General features: G+C 41.8%; 1 protein-coding gene across 3 annotated transcripts in view; it reads left to right on the plus strand.

The window, feature by feature from the left end:
- nlgn1 (neuroligin 1) overlaps nt 1-25,205 on the plus strand; it is a 267,371-nt gene that overhangs the window by 61,064 nt on the left and 181,102 nt on the right. For 2 of the 3 annotated variants that reach the window (XM_041934658.1, XM_041934659.1), the window contains one exon: nt 24,520-24,579. The exons of the other annotated variant lie outside the window; for it this stretch is intronic. In XM_041934658.1, the coding sequence (XP_041790592.1) occupies nt 24,520-24,579 (60 nt within the window). The remainder of the gene's footprint in view (nt 1-24,519; nt 24,580-25,205) is intronic. 3 annotated transcript variants of the gene reach the window in all.

Genomic DNA, 25,205 nt, shown 5'->3' on the forward strand with positions numbered 1-25,205 from the left:
ATCCACCAGATCTGACAACGTACACTGTATCTGCCATCTGCCATCTAGCACATTTAAAATACAAATGACCGAAAGGGCACAGAGAAGCCCAGGATGGCACTATGCAGATGTCTGCCACTGCCATCCCTCTAAGAAGGGACGTGGATGAGGAGAAGGCTCTTGTGGAGTGTGTCGGACACCTCGACGAGGTTCCACTCCTGCTGCACTGTATGCTTGTGTGAAGCCATCACACAGCCAGCGAGACAGACAGCTCACGACTGCTGTGTCTGCCTGATGTCTGCTGTGCATAAAACATAGTGAGACAAAGTGCACACTAGGCAGACTGATTCTGTGAGGCGGGAGGAGAGGGAAATAATTCTGGACCAAAAGGAGTTTGTTAGGGCTTTAGGTATAAATGAGGTATTTGGTTATAAAGTTGCTGTGCTCCCGTCTTCTCTAGAGAGGCAAGGCTTTGAGACTGACAGTGCACACTGGTCACTGACTCTCTTAGCCAACATCAGGAGCACTGGTTTAATGGATAACATCTTGAGAGAGATTTGAGAGACTTAAGACTGAGAGAAAGGGAAGCCCCAGAGTCTGCAGCCCCTGGGGCAAATCCAACTGCAATGTTAGAGAGCACACAAGAGGATTCTGTCATCTGACTGCCTATAAACAGCACTTGACCAAAGGATGTGTGAAAGCCAATCTCTCTCCATTGCCTCCATGGCAGGATGAAGTGGCAGCAGCATACGCTTTAATCATATGGAGCCAATTCGCTATCTACCAACGTCTGAAACTAGGTTAACACAAGAGGCAGAGGATACAATGTGGGATCTGAGCCTCTCCACAGACCAGTGTTGAGAAGAGGATCACGTACCAGCGTAACACTTTCTAGCAGAAGGGGCTCATGCCAAACGCTCCTGTTCTTGCCAGCAGCTGCTCCATAACTGAGAACCAAGACATGCTCCAGCTTTGTGGTGCCACCAGAATGACGGGTAGATTCTCCTCCTGCTTCTAAGAGGCAAGAAATCAGGGCCACTGGGGGAAATGTGGAAAGGAGAGCTCTCAGTTTGGCATTCCCACTGAGAGAAGACATCCACTCCCAGTGGAGGGTTGTCTTGTGCATTCATGGAGAACCACTGTTAACACTGCACATTCTCTTGTGAGGTGAACAGATCCACCTTCGCCTTCCCAAACTTGTGCCACAACCTCTGAGCAAATGTGGACCTCAATATCCACTTGTTATAGAAAGAACCTCCGTCTGCAGTGTGCTCTGATGGAGAACAGGTGTCTGTGTGACTACAACAGGAGGAACTTGGCTTCTCCAGCAGCTGGGCTGACTTACTGCAACATGTCTGTTGGGTCAAGGTGTAGACGGCCAAACCACCTCTTGATTTTCCTTGAGTAGGAGCTCTAATGCGACAACCACATGGCTGGCTGTCATCTCCCCAGCAGCTGTATCACTGACAGCACTCTCACTACTCAGTGGGGCTTGATGCGTGAAGGCAGATCATTTAGTGTATTCAGCCTGCCGTGGTGGTGGAGTTAATTTCCACATCCAGGTGAATTACCAACTAGGTGGGTAGGAGAGAGCTCTTTTGCCAGTTTATTTGAAAACCCAGTATTTTCAAATGCTGTACAAATTAGCCAAGAGACAGCTGATTGTACTGGTATGGTATTCCCTGGAAGGAGAAGCAGAGGAATTATCTGTGTCTGGGAATGACAGCTCAGTTGAGTTTCCTGTGTGTTCAAACTTTGAGACTGAAACAGGTCATGCTGGTATATCACCAATAACTCGCCTTAATAGGGGGGTGTTGGTTATAATTCTTTTTTGTCAGTAGTACACAATGTGAGGAGGTGACTGGGCTTCGTCTGTGTGTCCGTCTGGTGGCGAGCCACAAAATGTTCAGTGACAGCATGAACAGACTTGCTCTTTAAGGAAAGGTCGTTGGTCATTAAAAGGGCTGTTGTATTCCCTTTGCCCAGCTGGATTGAGACCCGTGTTCGCTGCATCCCGTCATAGCCACTGAAGTCAGTCTGTTTTTTTGAGTTGACTCTGTGCATAGGTTGCATGCTGACCACCAGTTCCTAGACTGCATGGAGCCTCCTGAGCTGTGCCACCAGAGGAGGTTGGCTGTAGACTGAAGCGGAGAAGGTGGGGGTGCTGAGGTGGAGCTCCTGCCTGTGGCAGAGACAAGGAAAGTTGCAGGTACGGAGCCCCATCCCCACAATCAGACTTCAGGTCTCTCAACAGGGAAATGGGAGAACCCCAGATGGAGGAAGTTGAGCCATACTACTCCTGCACGCAATCTGGGTGCCTTTCCCGAATGTCTTGAAGCACCATGACGACATCCACTCACCACTGGAGCTCAAGGCAAGCCTCGCTGTGAGGTGAACATCTGCCAGCAGGATGTAACCGGTTTGACAGGCAGGGCACAAGCGAACAGCTTAGAGCAGCTGACCCTTTTCATCCTCACGTCTGTTCTTTACCTCAAGACTGCTTGACACTGAACAAAATTTGGGAGCTGGGCTCAGGTCCTTATTGTGTTATATTACGTTGTCCATGAGGACCTAAGAGAGACAGCTGTACAGTGTACAGTGGAGGGAAAGAAAATCTTTATGACTGCACATATAAGGGAACAAATCCAACAGCTCTTGGAACACAAAGTTTCTCTTTCAGACTTTTGTCTAATCTTTGCTTCTTGTGAAACACTGTACATTTTTATCTTTTTAGGCCTCATACATGATTCAAATGAAATAGTCTGAGAAGGAAAAATCACTCTTGAATTGGTCACATTTCCTTGTGACGAGGAGTTTCAAGTAGATGTGCCCTGTGTTAAGTTGTCACTGAAAGGTTGGGAATGAGTATCTAGCATGCACTGTATGTGCACAGTGATTTACATGAGTGGTTAAGATGCTGCCTGGAACTACTGTATGTTTGAGATGTCTGCAATGTTTCCTGTCTTTATCTATGCTGTAAAGGTGAAAATGAATTGAATTGGGAAATCTAGCTAAAGTTAATGCAGCTTATAAAATATGAGAGCAATAGCACTTCAGTAAAGTAAATCCTTACTTTTTGAAGGTTATTTCATGATTGTTTATAATATTTAGTCTACCTTCACTGATAGAAGTGGGATGGACTAAATTAGAAACACCTCTCAGGACAAAGCAATGAAAACTACAGCTTACCAACACCTCTCTAAAACTGTTTTAGCCAAAACTAAACATTATAAGCTGTATAAACCTGTATTTATTGCAGTGCTGCTGTATTAGATTACATTAGTTTTAGCCAGGTGGACTTAAAGCTGACAGCTGAGGAACATGCCTTGCCTTAAAATGCATCAAAAATTTAGTTTTCCATTGCCCATTAAGGGGTAAAAATGCAGAAATCATTACAGACCTAATTTGTATGCTATATTTATATGGTTTCATGAGGGATAATATAATGGATCTGCATAATTAGAAATGTGAGTGTAGTCTAATCCCTGAAAGGGTCTCTTTTAGCAGAGCTATGGTATTCACAGAAAGTGCTATGTATGTAGGTTTCACATACATACATAGACACATGGTGCAAATTTTTGAACCTACTGCACAGATGCAGATGCAGAGGAATGTATCATATTCTCACTGCCAGTCTCCTGCTGCAGCATAAATATCAAATAAGAAATGATGAGCAGTCGCTTGACTAAACAAGGAACACAGCAGAGAACAGTAAATCAACATTCAATCCCCCAAACTGTGGCAGTGTAGATAATAAAACTTAAAACAACACCTAGATTTCGTTGGTCCTTTATGCTTCTCGTCTTTTTGTCATTGCAGGAAAATATCTTCTCTTTGACTTTATCTCTTCTAAAGCTATCGCTTCTCCATTTTTGTCTGCCTCATTATTCCTCTTCCCTCCTCTCTCCCAACCCTCGTTGTTTTAAAAATAAAGCGAGCGAGTGAGAAGGAAAAGGATGTAAAATGTTCCTCCAGGGTGTTTCCTGCTTTGCTTTGGTAATGTCTCCTGCTCCTGCTGTCAGGAGGTAAGTTTAGATTTCAGCCTCCAACTAGGGATGTTAGGGCAAGGTAAATCCCCTCTACAAAGCACTTTTTACTTTCTTGGTATGTGTTGTCAAATGGGACAGTACCCAAGTAAACCTTCCCTTTTAATGCAGGAATCTGTGGACAGTTTTGCTCACAGTTTTACACTTAAGATAGCAACTAAATTATAAATAACAATTACCGTAATTGTCAGTTGAGTATGTCTGTAATGTAATCCACATTACCTCCATCCACATTTGTATTTACATTCAGGCTTTCTTTGTTGTTCTCTTCAACATCCTCATATTGCAATAAGCCAACATGTTCAAAGGGAACATTAAATTTTCATTTTATTAATCTACTTTAATGGTGTGCATGACTGACAAACCTGCATGCTCACTGAGCCTATCGTGGCAGTCAATAAATTAGCTGTGAAAATGAATTCTTATGTCCCTCTGTTTTACATTATTGGCTGATTTAGATTTAGACTGATGTAGCGTTCATTGTCTTTAGCTTTTAGAGGAATAACTCATGTGTGGATGTGTAATTACTATAATCAAAACCTCAGCTGTATATTACCTTTCGGGACCATGCTAGATGGCTGAGTGATTGTTGGCTGACTGCGTCATGGAGCATTTGAGACCAAAAGCTTTCTCATTTGAAAACTATTTGGGACCACAGATTTCAAAGGCCTATACACTGCCCTGACCCTCCCACCCCAACAATTTGACCCCAACCTGCTCTGGTTTTCCCTTCCACACACACACACACACACACACACACACACACAGCCTGTGCTGATTTAAAGAGCGAGAAAGAGCCGAGCCTGGGATGGATTGATGAAATATTGATGAAAAGCAAAGTGTGTGATTTGTAGCAGGGCATCAAAGGCATCTGCTTCAGTGGTGCAGTGAGGAGAGAAGATGGGAAAGCAGTCAGGAAAGATGCATAGAAACATATGAAGAACATGCAGTGCAGCCCATGGATGATGACAGGTGGGCAAATCCACTGTTACTGACAGTATGATAACATCATATTGCAATATGGTATGAAATCTTTTTGAAACTATTTGTGTAATCATTATCAGAAAGATCAATCTCAGCCGACGTATCACTAAATTACTGTATGTTACACTGAGACAAAATATTTTTTGTGGTGCACAACCCTTTTGTCAAAATGTGCAATTTGATGGAAATTACCGCGCCTCGTGAAATAAAATATTTAGAGTGAGACCAGTCTATTATTCAAAAGGTCTGTACATACAAATGAACAAATGGCAATTGTTATCATCAATGAATCATTTCACTACAAACTAAACTGCATAATATTTGCATTTGCAGTTGTGAATAGTTGTTTTATTGCATTTCATATCATTGAAAAGGTAGAAGTCTAAACCAGCTTTTCTATTCCAGAAAGTGTTGTAGAACCAATACTCTGCAGTCTGTTGATCCCTTGGACTCATTTTATGGGTGTGATAAATTTCCCACTTTTTATTATTTCTATAGGCTTTCAGTTTGAGTATTATTTAAAGATGTATTAAAAGCATCATCCAGCCTGGTGGTTGTGTAGCCACACCAGGGAAATCTTACACTGAACTTTTGTTATACATAACTGCAGCTCCCAACGGTACCACTCCTCTCAAATAATCACTTCTTATTCCTTGTCTGTGACATAATCGACTTCTCCACTGGCCATTCATATGGTAGCATGTCCTTTTTACTCATATTACTGCGTGTCAGATGGATGGTTAGGTGAGCATTTTTGGTTTAACCAATGAAGGTCTACCAGCCAAAAAGTAGTAAAGAAATATGAGTACAAGTGATGATCAACAGTGTTCAAGATTTCTTGCTTCATCTCACATCACTGTAAGTCAAATCCATTTTTCAACTGGTAGTCAAACTAGACTTTAATTTGACGACATTCACCAACAATTACAAAGCCTTACTTTGTACATTTATATTAAAAAGTATCTGCTGATAAACACAGATCAGAGAAGATTCTGATGCCATAGTAGACAAACAGGACTGTAGACTTCCGAACTGGAAGGAAGAGATTTAAAGGCTGTAAGATCGGACAACAGTGCACAGTGCAGGATGAGCACACCGCAGGGGTTTAAGCTTCTGTCACTAATTTTAGAAATGCTGAAATATCCATGGCAGTATCAGCATATAAATTACATTGGTCTTTGCTCTCATTGCTCTTCTCTTTCTTCCACCCTTTCTTTATTTTTCCACCCTTCCACCTCTTCACTAACTTTTCTTTTATCCGAGGCAAATGCTAATGCAACTAGACGACTCTTTGAAATTGAAATGATGTGAAAATAGAATTGCAGTGGCAAATGAGCTGTGTTTGCTGGTCCCGTCGGGCCCAAGCGAGCCCTTTGAACACGCCTCTCCCCCAGCGAGGAGGCCCTGTTCTGGGCTACAGTCTCTCTGGCCCTCCCCTCCCTTTTTCACATCAGCTGGAGAACTCCCAGAGGAACAGAGATCAAGCTGAAACTGATTGGGATGGAGTTTGTTTCACACATGTGCACACACACACACGGATATACATAGCCACTTTTGCACATACAAACATCCTCACAAACAACTCAAAGGCATGCAGAGGTTTACATGCACGCACACACACACACACACACACACACACACACACACACACACACACACACAAAGATATTTTGAGATATACAATACAGTCTGTACATAGATGTACAATAATCTCCAACACATTGGATTGGAAGCAAAATAATGACAGGGAGGTTAAAGATGAACAGTGTGGGAATTGTTGCCTGTGTAGTATGACATCAGTTATATATAGGTATTTAGATTTCTAGTTCAAAAATCTGAAAACACTCCTGACATCAGAAATGGCAGTTTGAGCAAAAAAAGAAAAAAAGAAAAACAAATACGTTTTAACGTTTCAACAGCAACTCACTATCCTCGTCAGGAGATGGATTCTGCTCAGTTGTCACCTAAAGACTTGTCTTCAATAGAATATAAACCTGTCTCAAATAGAAGCCTAGTCTCTCATTGAGTTAAGGTAAGCCTGTATTCGAGAATTTATAGTAGCTTTAATTTTTTAGATAACCAACATTTACAAAATAAGATGTAGACTTCAGCAGACGACCCTCTGAAAGGATTGTATTGCAGGAAGCTTTGTCTCTGTCGGGGCTATTTATCTTGAGTTCAGTCAGGCTGAGGTTAACTGACATACCCAGATAATCAGCTATTCCAACAAATGATGAGATATGTTTGCTGTTCAAAGCCCTCCAGCAGCCACAGAAATTTAGAAGAAAGAAAGTCTTACCTGTCAGGGTCAAACAAGGAAGACGTGCAATGTTGTTATTGAGTCACAAAGTCTGTCAAGAAAACACTGGACTTGAACACAGCACTGATCACTGTTTGGTTCTTGGTTCTTTGCAAGAGTTAACAATGTTTTCACCATGAGCACGAACATTTCCTGACTTAAAGCAAGTACTTACAATTGGAGCATGATGACCAATGTCCCCTAAACATAACAGTCCTTTTAACCCAAACCATGGGTTCCCTAACCCTAAACAAGTTGTATATGTGCTGAAACCAAACTATAATCATAGCTGTGTCAGAAACCAGTTTTATTTTTGAAATACTTCAAATGATGTCATCCTATCAATGTGTCAAGGGAGTTATTCTTGAAGGCAGAGACAAACAACATTGCATAACTTGAGAACGATCCTCTATTTGACCCTGCAAACTTTTTGAATGCTTTGTCTTTGTGATAGTATCATAGAGCTTCTACTTCCCTCAGCAGTTCTAAAACTAAGTGAATACGTGGGCTATAGGGTCTCACACTGGTCATCCTGTGTGGATGGGAACAGCCTCAAACAGCCGAAAAACTAAAAGTCAGCACTCATTTCAAGTCCAATGTGCTGGAGTACAGAGACAAAACAATGGACTGCTTTGTAGTTGAACACTGGACACATGCACATACACACACCTGTCTCGAACACTTTCTGGAAACTTGCCATTGTCAGAAACAAAATGCCCAAAACTTTCTGACAAGGAATCTGATCAACAGTACTCTGGTGAGAAGACAAAGCACATCCACCAAAGACAGACACTCAGGAGAGAAGGAGTGGAGAAGTGGATAGACCAAGAAAGGAGAAAACCGAGACACGAGAAAGTGAAGACACAGGTCGACCGAGACGTGCCATGTGAGGAGGGAGTGTTTCAATGTCAGTGTTTTAGATGGCAGCAATCCCAGCCCTAATCCCCCTGAATCTGATTTCTTTTCTTTCTTTTTTTTTAAGAATACTTTTTTCCAGCCTTTGCCTTTATTGGATAGTGATAGCTGAAGAGAGACAGGAAAGGTGGTTGAGAGAGAGGGGGTGACATGCAGCAAAGGACCCAGGCTGGGATGGAACCTGGGCCGCCGCGGTAGAGACACAGCCTTGGTACATGGTGTGCACACTCTGCTACCAAAAGTGCTGCAGCGGAGTGGAGTGAGCAATCCACTTATAATGAATGCACAAGAGCATCTCTCAGAGTCTTAGTAATGATTAATGAATGATCGAGCGCAATGTAAGGCGTAAGGAGTAAATACTACCAGTCTTCAGTTACTGTGAGCATCTCAGCCGAGACATGACACTCACCTGCTCAGCGACAGAAAAGGAGACATTTTAAATGAATAAATGATGAGCGTTAATAAGTAATGTACTGTAAGTGTCTGCACCTCACTGGGCCGCCTGATTGAGGGCTGATCGGATGTTCGCTCTCACCGCGTCTTCACGTTCTTCTCACCCACTCTGTTAACAAGCCACAGTTGGCGTCTAACTTCTCTCACCTGTTTTACCCTTCACTCAAACCCTTTTTCCTTCCTTTCTCTTCAGCTGTCCTCACGTTCAGTTTCATTTTGTCCACAGTTTCACACATTTCACTGCTTTAGATGGTCGTGTTCGTGCCTGCTGTATTGTTAAACAGGCTATTTAGAGCCCCTTTAGAATCATGACATTTAGCAACAAAAGAGACTTTCCTCACCTGAAAAATGAAATACATTTGCTGCCCATTCAGAAACTTAAAACAGGCCCTGCTGAAGTTGACCTGACGAGCATTCACAACGATGACTGTCCTCTCTCATAATAATAATGCAGGTTTCATTGAACAAAGAGCACAGTTTGTCCCTAGGGCGCTTTAACACCTATTTAACCTAGCCTATTTGGTGCAGTCCAAACAAAACCTGCTGCGTTTGCCATTTGGTTCGCTTCATTTAGGCTGGTGTGAACGGCATCGAAACCTAGCTTCTCAGCTGCGTAAGCAAAGCAGACCAACCGCAGGATGAACGATCACTTGCCAGCAATGGTGACGCACATGCACATCACCTGGTGAGTGCTGGGATTTATGCTGATCAGGATTTTTTTTAATCAGTTAGTGTCAACGCAACACGGATCAGAACCAAAAGAAAATTACGCACAGTTTCTTCTCAGGTCCAAATGAAGCAAACCTCAGCTGTGACAGAGGCCTCGTTGCCTAAATGTAGCCAGAGCTCAGCCTGCGGCACACAGGGAGACTCTCATCTGCGATGGGTTTTGATGAATGAGGCTGATAAAGGCACCAGATCAGAAAACACTCATATAGATGCTTTGGTATAACCTTCTCAGTCATGGAAGCTGAATACTAAATGATGGAAAGGCATGTGGAAATTGCTGTATGTTATTCCAGGGCTGCTTGACATCAAATAAACAAATGTATGTTTTTTGTGGACAAGGGGGGAGATATGTAGACTGTTACATTTCTCATGGGGGGATGGGATTAGAGGACAGAATGAATGGATGAGACTGAGCGACAGAGATTGGGACAGATTGGATTACCAAGGAGTGAGTGAGTTACATCAAGTGAGATAGAGAGAAGAGCTGAGAGATGTGTGTGTGTGCTGAGAGTACAATTCAAACACATGTGAGCATGTGAATATATGTGTATGTATGGAAGATGTTACTTGCTCATGTGGGTGTAAGTGTGTGTGTGCGCTCTTGAGTTTCTCCAGCCCACATGCTGATGCCTGTCATGTCAAGGAAACTTCAAGCGATTCCTGTCTTTAAACAAGGAAAAAAAAGAGCTCCAGCTTCACAGTCAGTGGCTGCATATGAATCGGCGGCGTGGCCTGACTTAGCCTCTCTTAAGTCTGAGCTGCCGCTGCCGCTGCCTCCGGCATCGCTCCCTGGCCTGCCGCCCGGTATGGAAATACCCCTCAGCCTTAATGGGCATTTCATTTAATAATCAGTGATTGATCCCTGCTGGTAATGATGTATAAGCAGGAAGATTCAGGGATGAAGAAAATTCTCAGTCAATAACTGGAAAAGGTAGAGGTCCGCGGAAAGACGGGCGACTGTGTTGCCAATAGCAGCATGTCTCCTTAACTCTCTAGTTGTCAATACGGCATCTCTTTATTTGCCAGTGGCAATTAGCGCCACAGAGTCATGTTGCTGAGTTAGAGTCACATCAACCCCACAGAGCTAATTAGACACACTCGACCTTTCCTACATCAGGCTACTTTTAGAGATGGCGCTTCACTTGAAGACAAAGCTGGGACATTTAGACCAGGTGATCTAAAATGCTTCCATTTTAAAGACCCCCGGTGAACACACATTACACCTCATCATAAATTCTGTCTTTTGAATACAGTGAAATGAATGAAAACACAGTGACCATGAAATGAACTTTTGAGTTTGTATGGGCAATACCAGCACAGTTTTGCTCTATTTTTTTCAGAAACCAGCCCTGGGGTCCATCACCTTCACCCAAATCTGAGTTTAATCCATTCATTTTGTAGCTCATACATTTCTAGCTGTGAAAGAGAGACATTTATGTTCATATATACTGACAGAATTACTCTAGTTCATTTGAAGGAATTGTGAAGGGGCCCTTCATCGATCTTTCAAGTCTTTGTTCCAGTTGATGTTATTGGATTTCTGTTTCTTCTTTTTTTTCCCATTTGGTTTGCTAAATGTCCTGTGATGGATTAAAGCCACTCTGTCACTTCATTTGTTTATATCATCTTTAAAATGAAGCTTTTGTTGGTTCAGGTTGTTGTTTTCTTGTTAGATGCAGCCACCAAAGTTCGCTGCCAAAATTTAGACATTTCCTAAAAACTTTTATACTATGAAATTCCAACAGCAAATATGCGTTGGAAGAAAGGCAGTGCGGGTTGGATTACACAGTCAGCATGAGGAGGAAACATTTTAGTGAATACAGAATGAATAAGTTCCCACTGAATATATGTGCCAAATGTTTCCAGCTCAACTTGATTATGTTACATTTATGTACAGGAGTAAAGAGACCCAAACACTGAAACTCAGACACAGAGGGAGGGATATGTGAAAAAAAGTGTGCAACAGATGAGTGTAGGAGAGCCACACACTGACGCTGGCCAGTCTACTGAGAATGAACAGACAGAGAGTCCACTTCCTGTTTACCCACGACAACAGACTGACAGGGCGTAGGCTGGAGCATGACGGTAGGCACCTGAGCACAGGGAACAAGAGTCAGGAAGGCAGGTAGCAGACAAAGCAATCGATAGCAAAAAATATTTAAGTAGATCTCTGGAGTCGTAGTTGTTGCCATGAGGATGAACAGGTGATTCGTACATTGCTGGGTGGAAGGCCGGAGCTTTTATACTGTGGCAGCAGAGTCTTGATTGACTGACTGAGAGCAGGTGTGAGGAGGAGGCCCGACCCGACCTGCCAGCCACACCCTGCAGTAACACATACACACACAGCAGACAGGGGGGAGACAGACAGCAGACAGAGGGAGAGGCTGCAGATCCTGACAGGTTAAGGTTAGGGAAACATCGTAGTCTGTAAAGTTGACACTGGCTCGAAGCACACGACAGATCTGTCCTTTTCAGTATTTAAATAAAGCCAAGATCTCCTCTCTAACCTGACCCAAAGAGCCTGACCTCATGTGGAAGGCAGGGCACAAATCCCCGTCATGTAAACCCTTTTAGTAGTACACTGTAAAACATACTTTAGAAGAAGGTGATTCTTTACATAGCGGCTTTGTATTTTTAAGATAAAATTACCTTCCAATATTGACCGTTTTTAGCTGACTGAGTGATGTGAGTTTAAATGTTAGCGTGGAGCACATGAGCCAATCTGACATGAATGGATTTGGCGTCTTCCTTCTCGTCACTTAATGAGGCAGCTGTCTGTGGGCTGTGGTTTTTTTTATCTACTAACTGTAGAGGTTCAGTTTGGCTTAGGTCAGCACGCTGTATGGTCTGGCTGTGTGAATAATTCAACAGCATGCCTTTCTCCACCATACTGTAGACCTATGCTGAGGCTAATGAGCTCCTCACCATCACAGTCTTCATAGATTTTGTTTGCCTCCCCAGGAACCCTGGAGAGCTTCTCCGATCTAACACACACACACACACACACACTCATATACCTTAAGATGTTTGAAAGTCAACCATGCTTGTGACATTTAGTGACATTTAATATTCATGAAGGCGCCAGTGCTGTTTCTATTTGTGACGGAGTTATGCTGAATGGAACTTACACACACGTGTTGTTATCACAGTGCGACACACATTGGTACATCTGCTCTACACTGAATGTGACGGCATGCATCAGTGCATGTGTTCACAGAAAATGTATGTGTGTGTGTGTGTGTGTGTGTGTGTGTGTGCTAGTTAATATCAACCTTTTCTCCTAAAAAATCTGCATTATATAATACTTGACTATTTGCTTTATCACAATGGAAGATAATGCTGTCTTCTTGAAATCACTGTTATTATTGTACAAAGCAAAATCAGCATTTAGTCATGGTCAACATACCAGCACAGTGTTAATGATAATGATTAAATGATAAATAATAATATGATAAATGTTGACTTTGAATTTATTTTCTCCATATATCATCTTTTGGCAACTAATCCATGATTAAATGATATGGTAGCATCAATGCTGAAAAGAATGTGAACCTCAGAGGCCTCAGTCCTCCCCTGGAGAAAATCCTGAGGAAGTACTTTGTGTGTACTTGGAATCCAAACAGTCAACTGTAATGTTTGGAACTTAAATACTGGTCTAAAATATGGCCTTCAAAACCACTTCACCTTACTATTATTTGCTATACTATTAGTTGCATTCCGCTTTAAAGAGATGTGTTTAGTTACTTAAAATGAGAGCAGGGTGGTCTGCCCCCTTTAAATGTTTTATTACGTCTTTCAGTGATGTTATACTGTAGAGGTAGACAAGAAAGGAAAGCTCTGACAGCATGCAACGAGCTGGGATTCATTCCCATGCAACTGCGTGTACGTGGCTTTTACACTAATTAGTTTTGTCACCATGAAGCCCAGGGCTTCCTTTTTAAGATCTCCTTTACATCATGTACACACAGTGGGGGGAAAGCCGTTTGGAAGATGCTGATTTTCACTAAAATGTGGCTTCTGGCTGTCGTGGTAGCTCAGCAGGCTTAGGCCCATGCAAGGTGTGTGTGTGTGTGTGTGTGTGTGTGTGTGTGTGTGTGTGTTTGTGTGTGTGTGTGTGTTTGTGTGTGCGTGTGTGTGTGCGTGTGCGTGTGTGTGCTAAATATCATCCCGTTTCACTTTTCATGTCACTGTCGCTGCACAATGTCTATTAAAGGAAACAACTTGAAAATAATGATTTAAAGGAAATAAAAAGCAGGCTTTAATGGCACACAATAGACAGAGTTCTGTCTACAAGAGCCTCTAAGGAGGCAGCCCCCCCCCCCCCATATTTCTTCAACTTTTCACAGCACAAAAGCTTTTTTCGTTTTTGTTTATTTTTAAATGAAACTCAATGAGCATGTCACTGATTGGATTAATACCAATAGCATGGAGACTAGTCACATAGCTCCGCTGTCACTAACAGAGAATTATTGGATTTCATAGGTGCCGGCTGTCTTGGAAAAACTAAATGAGGCAAAATCATATTAGCATACAAGAAGAGTCAAATTTGCATTTTTTTGTCTTATTTTGCTAAAAGATATCTCCAGTGTGGAAATATAATTTGATTTGAAGTAGATTATGAAATGGTGATATTTAAATTATGATTCAAGGCATACAAGAGATTTCTGGACTTAAAAGACGACGACGATGGCAAGAAATATAAATCTGAAAAAAAAATCTGATATAATAAACGTCCTTCACTTTGACAGCACATACCACTCATTTCAGAAAAGATGAAACGCAAGCAGATTGAGAAGCACATTCACAAGCACCACAAAGAAAAAACGCTCAAATACAGAAACGGTGTAAGTAATTAATAATTAAAGCAAACACCGTAGGCGTACAGCTAATGTCTTCAGTAATAACAGAATGATGATAGCTCAGTTATTCAGTATAACCTGCAGAGTTCTCTGTATTTGCATTGAGCAGTCTGAGTCACTGATTAACAGGTAGACAGGTTGAATGTTATTAGATATTGGTAAAACACTTCAGCCTTCAAGCTGGCCCCCAGGTATGTTAAGGAAAAATAGACAATGACAGCACTTGTGTTCAATGATGTTTCGATTTTTTTCATTTCAGAGACTTTTTTCTTTTTTAAAACCTCATTTAAACAGCCATAGACTGCCAGGACACTGTGCACTTATTCACTTCTTTTCTGTCACTTTCCTCTGTATGTGGAAAAATACAGCAGAGGTGCACGTGGAAGCTTCCTGCTGCTGGCCGGTGTGCTGAAGCCAGGGAGGAAGCATTCTGCATCGCATTGGCATTTCATCCCCGAACCAGGATTACAGAGCACTTTTGATTTGCTTTGATAGCGTGATAATCCCTAGTGTGAGATTTTCACTTCACTGCCTTGAGATTTCCAGTAAAGGCACTGAAATGTCAGCCTGGTGAGTACAGTAAAAAGTTTTAGAAGGCTAGACATACAGTTGTAGTAACAAGCATGCAGTATCCCGTAATACAGTATTATCTGACGATAATTGTAAGCATTTTCTTACAAAAAAACATTACAAAAGCTGTAATATGCATGTTGTTGTTGCTTCAAATCAGCCATAAATTCAGTACGTTTTACCAGAGTCGCTCCGTATGTAGAGTTACATAAACATTCTGCTGAGGCTTGCCTCTGAAGTCAAAATCCATATTTCTTTCTCGTGTAAGTAGGGTCACAAACTCGGGTTTAAAACCTCTGCAGTTCCTGTCATAGCATATTTCACAGAGCAGTGGGTGAACACAGAGCAGAGCTGACAACTCTCACTGCACGAGGAGAGAAGGCTCGCTTCAGAAACAGCTTGACTCCCTGATAAATGGACTGGCCACTGGCCTATTAGCTGACAGCGTTGGTCAAAATGAGTCAGTTAACACAAACAAAAAAAACCCCACTTGTCTCTTTAGATGTGAGACATACAGTCCTGACGCATCCTGAGACATATCTGGAGAGACTGGTCAGTAACTGCTGAACCGCTCTGGCTGAGGTTCAATCCCCAGACCATGTCTGCTGGTGAGCCGAGTCAAGATGTAGCTGCTGTGGAGCTATTAGCTTTCCTCATCGTGTTTCTTTTACAATTCAGAATCCCACAGACGCGAACCGTCAAGAGAAAGCTCCGTGTCGCATCCTCCTCGTATGAGCTCCTGTGCTCTCGGTCGAGAAAGATGCTCCTGAAAACACTATTCTCATTCAACACACCTGCTTTCACGAGACTATCATCCCATGCAGCGAGGGTTTTTTTTTTTTTGCCTCGCTCGATTGGGCTCTCAAGAGTCAAGGCAGGACATCCGCTTTTTGCAGGCTTGGCAGTTTGATCTCCAGCACCTCCTGTCCACAGGAGGCCGTCATGGCAGGTTTCTCACCCTGTTTTATACTGGGAAACTGGAACAATGTCTGAACATGAAGTGGATTAGGAAATGCCCTTTGCTGGTGACTGTAAATGCTAGTGAAGCTGTTACAGTACATGATGTGCTTTCTGTTTGATCTACTGCTTTGATGTCCCGGCTCTACTGCTCCCACACTCATCTTATTGTGAAGGGCATTTGACTAACAACAAGACCTTAGCCATGATTTCTCCTTTCAGGAGTCAGAACCCAGCGCAATTCTTGTCTTTAACCCATTATGTCTTTCCCCAGTGCAGCAGGCTTTCTCAGGAGATGAATGGTTCAGAATATTAGAAAAAGAAAGCGAAGTGTCCGTGACTTTTATTTTTATTCCTTTTATTCAAGCTCTCTACTTTCTTGCTCGTTTGCACACTAGTCGCACATCTTTGCTCATGCCCCCCCCCTCGCAGGCCTTTTGCTGCTTTGAATTGACTCACTGACATTGACAGTGTGGGTGTTTGTTTCGTCAGCAGAGAGAGAACAGTGGATGAACGGCAGAATGAAATTATTAGTACAAGGGAAGGGGAGGAGGAGAATAGCAAGTGAGTAGATGATACTGATGGGAGAAATGTAGCGTGGGTAAGAGACAAGGTGAGAGGGACATTAGAGTGGGCTTGGAAGCTTTCAGATCTCGAATGCATCATGTCGCGGCTGATTTACGGCTCCGACGGGCTCGGCCAGTCACTGCTCGTGTTTGCAGAGTGATACTTTAAGCGAGTTGGAACGTGGCATTTATGAATTCACAGCAGCAGATGTTCTCTTTGAGTGGAGCCTGTTGCTTAATGTTTATTTTTAGCTTTTGTGTTGTTAGGCTAATAAGTTTCTACCTGTTTGTTTGTTTGTTTGTTTGTTTGTGTGCTTGTGTTTCACAGCCACCACCAAAACAAATTAGGAGTGTAATGAGTGAAAAGTATTTCCCATTGTATTATTTAACCACACGCATGGGCCAGATATCATCTTATCCCCCTGGGAATTTATAGACAAACACTTCTGATTTCTTTTGTCAAATATATATTTACTGAAATGTAATTGCTTCCTTTTTTTTTTCCAGTTTCCAGTTTTAATACTTTTTCGAGTGAAGGAAACGCTACGTTTTTCTGCTGCGTGCTAATCGCAGCTAAGTGCAGGACTTTGACATGGGAGCATACAGACTATATTAAAGCAAAAAATGGCATTAAAAGAGCATTAGGTTATAATTTGTCATGTTTGCTGTATTTTTTTCAAATGTGACCATACAAAGTGTAAAATCTGATTCATGGGCTTGCCTAGTTTCATTCAAAGGCTTCCATACCTTCGAAAGTCTTTTAAAATGACATGAAATGGCTAATGCAGAAGAAAGCGGATGTGATATAATCAGGGTTGTCTGGTCACTTGCAGAATATAATCATTACACCATCTTTGCTGTCTGGAGGAGGGTGTTTGATGTAATTTATGTTCATTATGTCATCACCTTCTCCCATATGGATTGCCTTGTTTGAGACCCGGTCTTATCACCCACATGTTACCGCACAACCGTGCACATCCACACAAACAGTACACAGAGATTTATTTCTTCAGTCGAGCAGTCTCCTGGAGGATTTTCTCTTTTTCCCTGATAACACCTACATTACTGTTGTTACGATAGAATCAGATGCTGGCGCTCTCATTTACAAAACACTATTTTTGTCAGATTATCATGTAATAATTCTCAATCCTATCCATGTCTTTTCTCATCTCTGTCTACCTCATATGCTACAGGCAAAGAGCCTGATGATGATCTGGAATATTAATGCATCAGTTTTCCCCCCACATACTGTTGCAAAATGTTACGGTCTACATTCGGACACATTTTTTTCCATTTCCATTACATATTTTAGTCATTTCTTAGACACCTCATACTGTTCCACAGTCATCTGGATAAATGGCAGCATTATTCAGTTCTCTAATGCACTAGCTGTCTGGATAGATGGTTTCACAGGGGCCTCTCGCATTGCTCTTATATGTAAAGTATCAGTTTCAGCAAACTACTTTAAACATGAAATGCAGGTGGAACGACTGTTTATTTGACAGCCAACATTTTCATACAGCAAAACAGCGTGGTTTGGAGGAAATGTGGAAAAGAAAGTGAGGAATGCAGGATAATTCAGATGGTTTAAGTGCATCTGTTGTCCTGACACCACTTGGTCAAAGTTAGGGAAATACTCTGGCCGTGGTTAAAAGAAATGCTGACCGTCGGTAGTGGAGGGTCGTGATGAATATCAAAGTCATACACTCTGTACGCCCCGCCTTCCTCCCACACCTCCTGCCCGAGGCGTTTTCTGATGTCAGAGCTGTAGCTTTCCAGAACAAACAATTGTGCGAGCACAGCGTGCAGCGATTGGTCAGCTGTGTGGAGGTCAGAGGGTAGGCATGATTTGAACTTCTCCTTCAATATCTGCCAATTTTCTTGTGAGTTCAGTCAAACCTTGGAACAGTGGGTCTCCCCAAGCAATGGTGCAATGCTCATTTCATCGTTACTCACAAAAAATTACATGATAGTTTAACCATCTTCCTAAAATATTCAAATAATTAAAAAAAAAGGATTTAACTGCAGCTTCTTAAAGGGATATTAGAGGTAAAGTTGGACTGAGGTGGCTGTCATTGAAAGAAAAAATGGCTAATGGCTCATAGGGCCCTATTGCATGTTTATTTTTATGAGGTTGTGCACGCAAAATAATAATAATAAAAAAATAAAACTATAGGACAACAATCTGAAATTGTTTCTTTGGTCCGTTAGCTTGCACTAACCCTTACTTCAGCTGATCAGTTCTCATCTTCTGTTAAATCATGCAACGTGCCACGCTTTAATATCTGATCATGATGTGACAACAACACCTTTACTCATCAGTGCAGAGGTGAAAACTGATGAAACGTTATTGAGGAGGAGCGTTGGTGGATGTCTGAGGCAAATAAATGTATGTTTTCTCCGTTTCTGTTCAGGGTATTTTCTGTGCATAGTCAAATAATATATATACCTCTAATACTCAGATGCACCGCAGTTTCTTGCAGATGTTAGAAAGTGAAACACTTGATTGGTCTCCAATCAGCCCTGATAGGTGAGGGCAAGAGAGTGAGAAGGGGGAATAAAGGAGAGAGAATGGTCAGACAGAACAGAAGTAATTGCAAAAGACAAAAAAGGAAAGAGTCCATGATGCAACTGTGGACTTAATCCCAGCAGTTTTACCTCCGTAGATACACTGGATGAGGAAATCAATGCCCGTGTGTCTGCTGTACAATCCTGTATGACCTATGTGCTGTGTCTGAAGACGTGAGCCCCATCATCACACTTTCATAAGGCACTGTTCCTGTGCTTACTCACCGCTCACAGTCTCTGTTCATTCCTCTCATCAGAGGGTTTGCCGAAGTGCATTAGACTCCCACTTTTACCTTGGGGAATGGATTCTGTATTTATAGTTTACAGCCTGTAGGGATTTTATCCAAGGTCAGTAGTAGATTACCTATTTGGCTCATTGAGCCGTGCGCTCTGTTAGATCCCCTTTTTTTTAATGTGCATTGGTGATTGATTAAGCCGCTGTGTTTCCATGCTGGTGTGGACCTTGACTGATGCATACAGAGAGCAATATGTATGTATGGATAGCTCTTGTGCTGAATGTGCGATCGATGCGTGGACTCTCCTCGCAATAATTACCTCATCCAAGAGAGGGGAAAGCCTGAGGGTTGAATATGTGTGTGTGCGTGTGTGTGTGTGTGTGTGTGTGTGTGTGTATCCTTGCTTCCCAGTTGGCTTTTTGAGTCATGGATTGTTTCATAGTGTCAGAGAGCGTGAAACTCCCCTTCATCAGTCTCCAATCAATGCTGATGGGGAAGAGAGGAAGGTATGATGAAAGAAGAGAGAGATGGATGGAGAGAAAACAACAAACTGCTACAGACAGACAGAGCGTGGAGATTACAAATTGAAAGACTGGAAATAAAAATAGAATATTCGCTGCATTGAATGATGGATAGAAATCACAGATAGGATAAAAATGATTGTATACTTTGTAGCTATCACTGCTTTTGTTAACAACACGCTCATTGCAGAGATCTGGGAACTTGGCTACTTCTCTATAAAGAAGCTTGATAGCGCAAAAAAAAACCAAACAAAAAAACAAAAAAACATGAGCTGCCAGGATCTAAATGCAGGATAGCCAAACTTAATTGGAAGAGAAATGAAGGTCAGTGTAAAACTATTACCCAACCTGCCCGTTTCATCATCATCAGTTTATTTCAGATGTGTTTATCTTCAGTTTCCTTTCCAGATGAAGCTGGTGAGAATCTGGCAACACGGTTTTTGTTTGTTTGTTTTTTTGAACAACCTGTCTGAGTCTGATTTTGTGTTGGCATGGCGAGTACAGTGTTATCATAACTGACACTAACACTCAGTGTTCACTCTATTAGCTGAACCTATGCAGACTAATGCAGCCCTTTATAAGTGTCCTGCCATGAACTCTTCTTTCATGATGCCTGACGATCAGTTTTTGTCGACGCAGTCATACAGGTGTTAACATAAATGTTTTGTACCGGACTGCATTACAATGAGCTGTGTTTGGTGTGACCACGAGAACATGGTCACAGTATCATCTGGGAAGGGCTGACAACCATCACCCAGGAGTCAAACTTTTACTAATGTTTTAGTACGCATCACACTTAACATGCAACAACAAGGAGAAATCACCCCAACCTTTGCATAAAACTTGAAAATGGAAAGAGAAAACAATTTTAAAGATGAAGAATAAGAGGAACAGAAAGACATAAGCACAGCAGACGTGTAGGGAAGAGCAGAATGTATTAGAATGTAAGGCAGAGGAGATAAAAATAAAGATGGAGAGTGATAAGAGACACACAGTCAGATGGAGAGAGATGAAATGTCTCTAGTTCCTAATCACCGATCAGGTCTGATGCCAGCTGAGGCCTCACCAGTGTCAGCGCTTGTGTTACCCACACACACATATGCTCACGGTGGCAGGTGGGGGAGTGCAGGTCAGTGTCGGGGGCCTCCTTGTCACTGGCCAGTTTAGAATTGACACCTGATCTCTGTATGATGTCTCTCTCTCTCTGTATGTGTGTGTATTCATGAGTGTGTGTGTGTGTGTGTGTGTGTGTGTGTGTGTGTGTGTGTGAGTGTGTGTGTGTGATAGAAGCTGTCATGCAGCTGTCTTGTCTTGCTCTGATCCCCACTAACCCTCAGTCAAACAACATGCCACTGTAATAGCGGCACATGTGCAGTCCAGAGAGCGGCCACATCAATCACGTCCTCTTTGATTCTTCTCTCTGTTTTTTTGGAACCTGTTGCTGCAGGCCATTTATTCTACGGGGGCAGTGGTTTACAAAGTCTTTCATAAAGTCTGGTGTGCTTGGATGGAAGTTAGCTCAGAGTTCATCTCAGAGTTAGTCGTAGAACTTTTGAAACAAGCTGAATATCTGTCTTTTGTTTGTTGCTGTGGGCCTGGCTCAACCTGATACACAGTACACTTCAGCTGCAATTATCAGTCGTGGCAATTATAATTATATATAATATATATTAATATATGTTATATATTAGTAATTATATTATTACTTTAACTGCCATTTATTGTTCAGATCTTGTTTAGTTCAGCAGGTGCCCCTACCTCTCTAGACGTGGGTGTAATCTTCATAAAAAACTCTCTGAACTCTGTTTAAGGGGTTTAAGCTGTAGTTAGACATCCTCTCCTGGTTTGGAAATGACCACTGCTGCAAAGCTGAATAGAGATTCCTGACCTAAATGAGTGAAACAGTTTGCTGGGAGGTGATTTTCGCTCTTTGTTCGACTCACCGCACTGCAAGCGAGCACAGCCACAGTTTCACATGCAGTATGCAGAGCAGGCTGTCATGTCGTGTTGAAGCTGTGCTGAAGGACTGCTAAATGTGTGATTCGGAGTCAAGGTGGGTAGAAATCAACGTACAGTATTCTCTCAGGCTGTCAAAAGCTACTTTTGAGTAGTTTTCGGTAAAGCTCGAGGTCAAAGAGCAACATAAAAGTTATTTAGCATTCAGACATCGTCAGAGTATTACAGCAAGTGACAGTGTCTCTATCACTGTAGCTGTCTGAGTTCTTGTAGACTCTTTGCCAAGGAGCATTATAGCTGCTGTGGCAGATTATGGTCCTTTAACCTCTCTTATTACTGCTTCCATGACTCATTATTACAACACGTTTCATTCATAATTAAGCTCAGTTCAAAATTAAGATAAAGAAAAAGAAAAATAAAGCTTTAGTCAGCATGATGTTATTGTAATAGACTGATCTTGTTTAAATTCATACACTGATATGATATGTCAAAGGTTTTTCAATTAATTGCTATTAACACAGAGAAAATATATCATCATGTGGAAGGTTATTGTTACAACTGAACAAAAGTGATAGCAAATGCAAAGACTCTCCATATAGCATGGCACCACTTATTATGCATTCGAAAAGCTCAGACAAACAATATACAAGAATAGGAAAAAAACATAATCACATTCTTTATTCCATGATGTATGTTTAAGTATTAGTACAGAGCTTTATGTCAATGGACGTAGTGTATGCTAAAAGGCTAATAGGAATCTCCCACAGACAGTGATCACACAGCAGGCCCTATAAACAGGTAACACATCCCTAGAAAGCAGATTGTGTGTGTTTCTCAGATGTTTCACATTTTGAAAGAAGCAATTCTTGGGTCTTGGTGCTTATTCAGCACATAGAAAGCACAAGTCAGCTCTTGCTTATCAAATTGCTTGTCAAATTCACAAAAGAGAGCCGGGAGACTGCTCCAGGACAGAATGATATGCAGGGAGCCGGCTTGCTCTTTTAAAGTCACCGGAGAGAAATGGTTGGTCTTGAAATAAACCACCAGGATGGCGAATGATAGAGGAATTATTACTCATCAACATGAGCCACTGAGCCAGAGTATGTAGAACCTTTCCAGTGATTCATCTCCCATTCTCTATTGCACAAACAGATAACTTCAGACGAGGACGTGTTTAGAGTTTTCATTTCGATTCTTCAGAGCCATTTTTCAACACCAGTCTTTTTCAACACCAGTCTTTTTCACAGAGTTTGCCTTTTAACCTTTGTCATGTTGAAATTGACTGCAGTGTCAGTTCTATGAAGTCAGGCGGAATTATCTGCATTCAATTGTTACTTGGTGCTGTGGCTAATGATGGTGGATGGGAAGGATTGGAGTGGTCATTTCCTCATCAGTAGATGGCTATTCGACACCCTTGTGGATGTCATGGCTGTGTTTGCGTGTGTGAATGCTTGAGCACTGCCAATAAGTTATTCTGTTCGTGTGTGTACCATGCACCCTGCTAGCATACATCCTACACTTCAATACTGCATGTGTTCAGATCTGTTATGCAGCCTCTATGTGCACTCTTTGTGTATGTGCGTGTTCTCTGTGGGTGTGTGTATGTGTGTTGTGTGTCTCCGTTGCTTTTGTTTGAGATAGCGTGTGTGTGTGTGTGTCTCTGTATTTACAGGGAACTTGTATTCAAATGACAGTTTGTTAGTTTCAGTAAAGAAGCAGCTGACCACTTCCCCCGTCAAACTATTCCACCAAGCACTCCAGTGCTGAACTCAGTTTCTTTTGTCTCTGCAAGAAAACCACAGTGCATGAGGAAATAGTTTGCCATTTTGGTAAATGCACTTACTGTATGCTAAAAATGTAGCTAAATGCAGCAGCTGATTATCTTAGCTTAGCATAAAGACTGAGGGGGGAATAGCTAGCCTGGCTCTGTCCTAATAAGCAAAATCCACCTATCAGCAGCTCCAAAGTCATATTTTGGTTTGGCTTGCCTCCTGTCACTAGCTAGCTGTTTTCGCGTGTATCCAGTTTTTATGCTAAGCTAAGCTAACTGGCTGCAGCCTTATATTTAACATACACACAGGAGTGGTATCGATCTGCTTGTTTAACTCTGATCATGAAAGCTAAAAAGTGGCATTTCCCAAAATGTCAATTCTAATGAACTATTCCTCCATTCTCTGTAAGTATTGCAACAAAAATGGAGGAACTTTTTCAAAGAAAAAAAATGTTCTGCTGTTTTATACAAATAAAGCGACAAAGTGGGCAAGGCTTTAACTGTGAATTCTGTTTCCGCATGACTCTGTGGTTCATACTGGGTGAGAAAAGAAACCCTCATGATGTCCCTCCGAGTATTGAAACAGGAGGCAGCACAGAAATGGATTTGCCTGTTGTCCAGTGTGTGTGTGTGTTTAGGCCCACACACAGTTAGCACACAGAGGGGAGGCTGGTCACATGCTTCTGCTAATAAACGCTGCTTCTTTTACAGCCTCTGCTTTTTTCTCTGCCACAAGTGTTAACATGATATCTCTAATAATATATCATTGATGCTACTGTATGCACTGTTTCAAAGAGGTTTATGTCTTTTGATCCTAAGAGGTTCAACCTCAGTTAAGTCTTCGTTTTCAACAGAGATCTAATATTTTTTGCCTCTTTTTTTAAAGTCCCTCTTTTCTTGCTCCTTAACCTTCTTAAATGAACTCGTATACAGTAAATTTCTACTGTAAACATGTGAAGTGTCCTTGTCAGTGTGAAGATTTTTCCAAAAAAAAGGGGCTATAGAAACATTAAATTATTGACCTTCTTATCTTTTGAGAGCATCTTTTGAAAGCTGTGTGTGTTCTTGATCACCCTGTTTTCCTCCATCTTCTCCTTCTTGGTCCTATAGGTCCCCTTACAAAGAAACACACTGATGATTTAGGTGATAATGACCGCACGGACGACGAAGGTATTTTTTCCCCCCCTCGATGCCAAACTGATTTGCATGACAAGGGATTCCAAACTTACCCTTTCTCCTCCAATTTTTATCTTCTTTGATTTTCTTACATTTCTTGTCCTTTTTTTGAAAGTGATGGACATTTTCTTTTTGCTCTTTACTCGTAAACTCTCTTTTTGGGCTGGATGTGTTTTGTCCTTTTCAGCTTGATGTCTAAAGTTTTCATGTCTACCACCATTCTTTGATATTAATACCCTAACATAGATTCTCTGCTTGGATTTGCTGTTTCCTTTACCTTTTCTTTCCTTTTCTATGTTGCATCCCACCAGCAGATCAAGTAACTATTAACCCCTCAGCCAGCTCTTAACACATTTTTGCATGTTTTTCTTTTAATTCGTCTCGTTTATGAAGTCAAATCATGTTCAAAAGATCAACTGCTGGCTAACTGGCTTACATCTGTACTAACACGTAGCCCTGTTCACGTTTTTGGGCGTCAAACCAATAACATTACTACATGATGAGTCTGAGACAATGAAAAAATCAGGACAGGAGCAGAGTAAGCGTCTCTCTCAGCTGTGGTTGCTGCACAGACATGTGGGTTGTTATCTCTCCTGGCATGGTTTCCTCTCCTACAGGGC

The sequence above is a fragment of the Chelmon rostratus genome, chromosome 4 (assembly GCF_017976325.1).
Source record: "Chelmon rostratus isolate fCheRos1 chromosome 4, fCheRos1.pri, whole genome shotgun sequence".
In the NCBI taxonomy this organism is placed as follows: domain Eukaryota; kingdom Metazoa; phylum Chordata; class Actinopteri; order Chaetodontiformes; family Chaetodontidae; genus Chelmon; species Chelmon rostratus.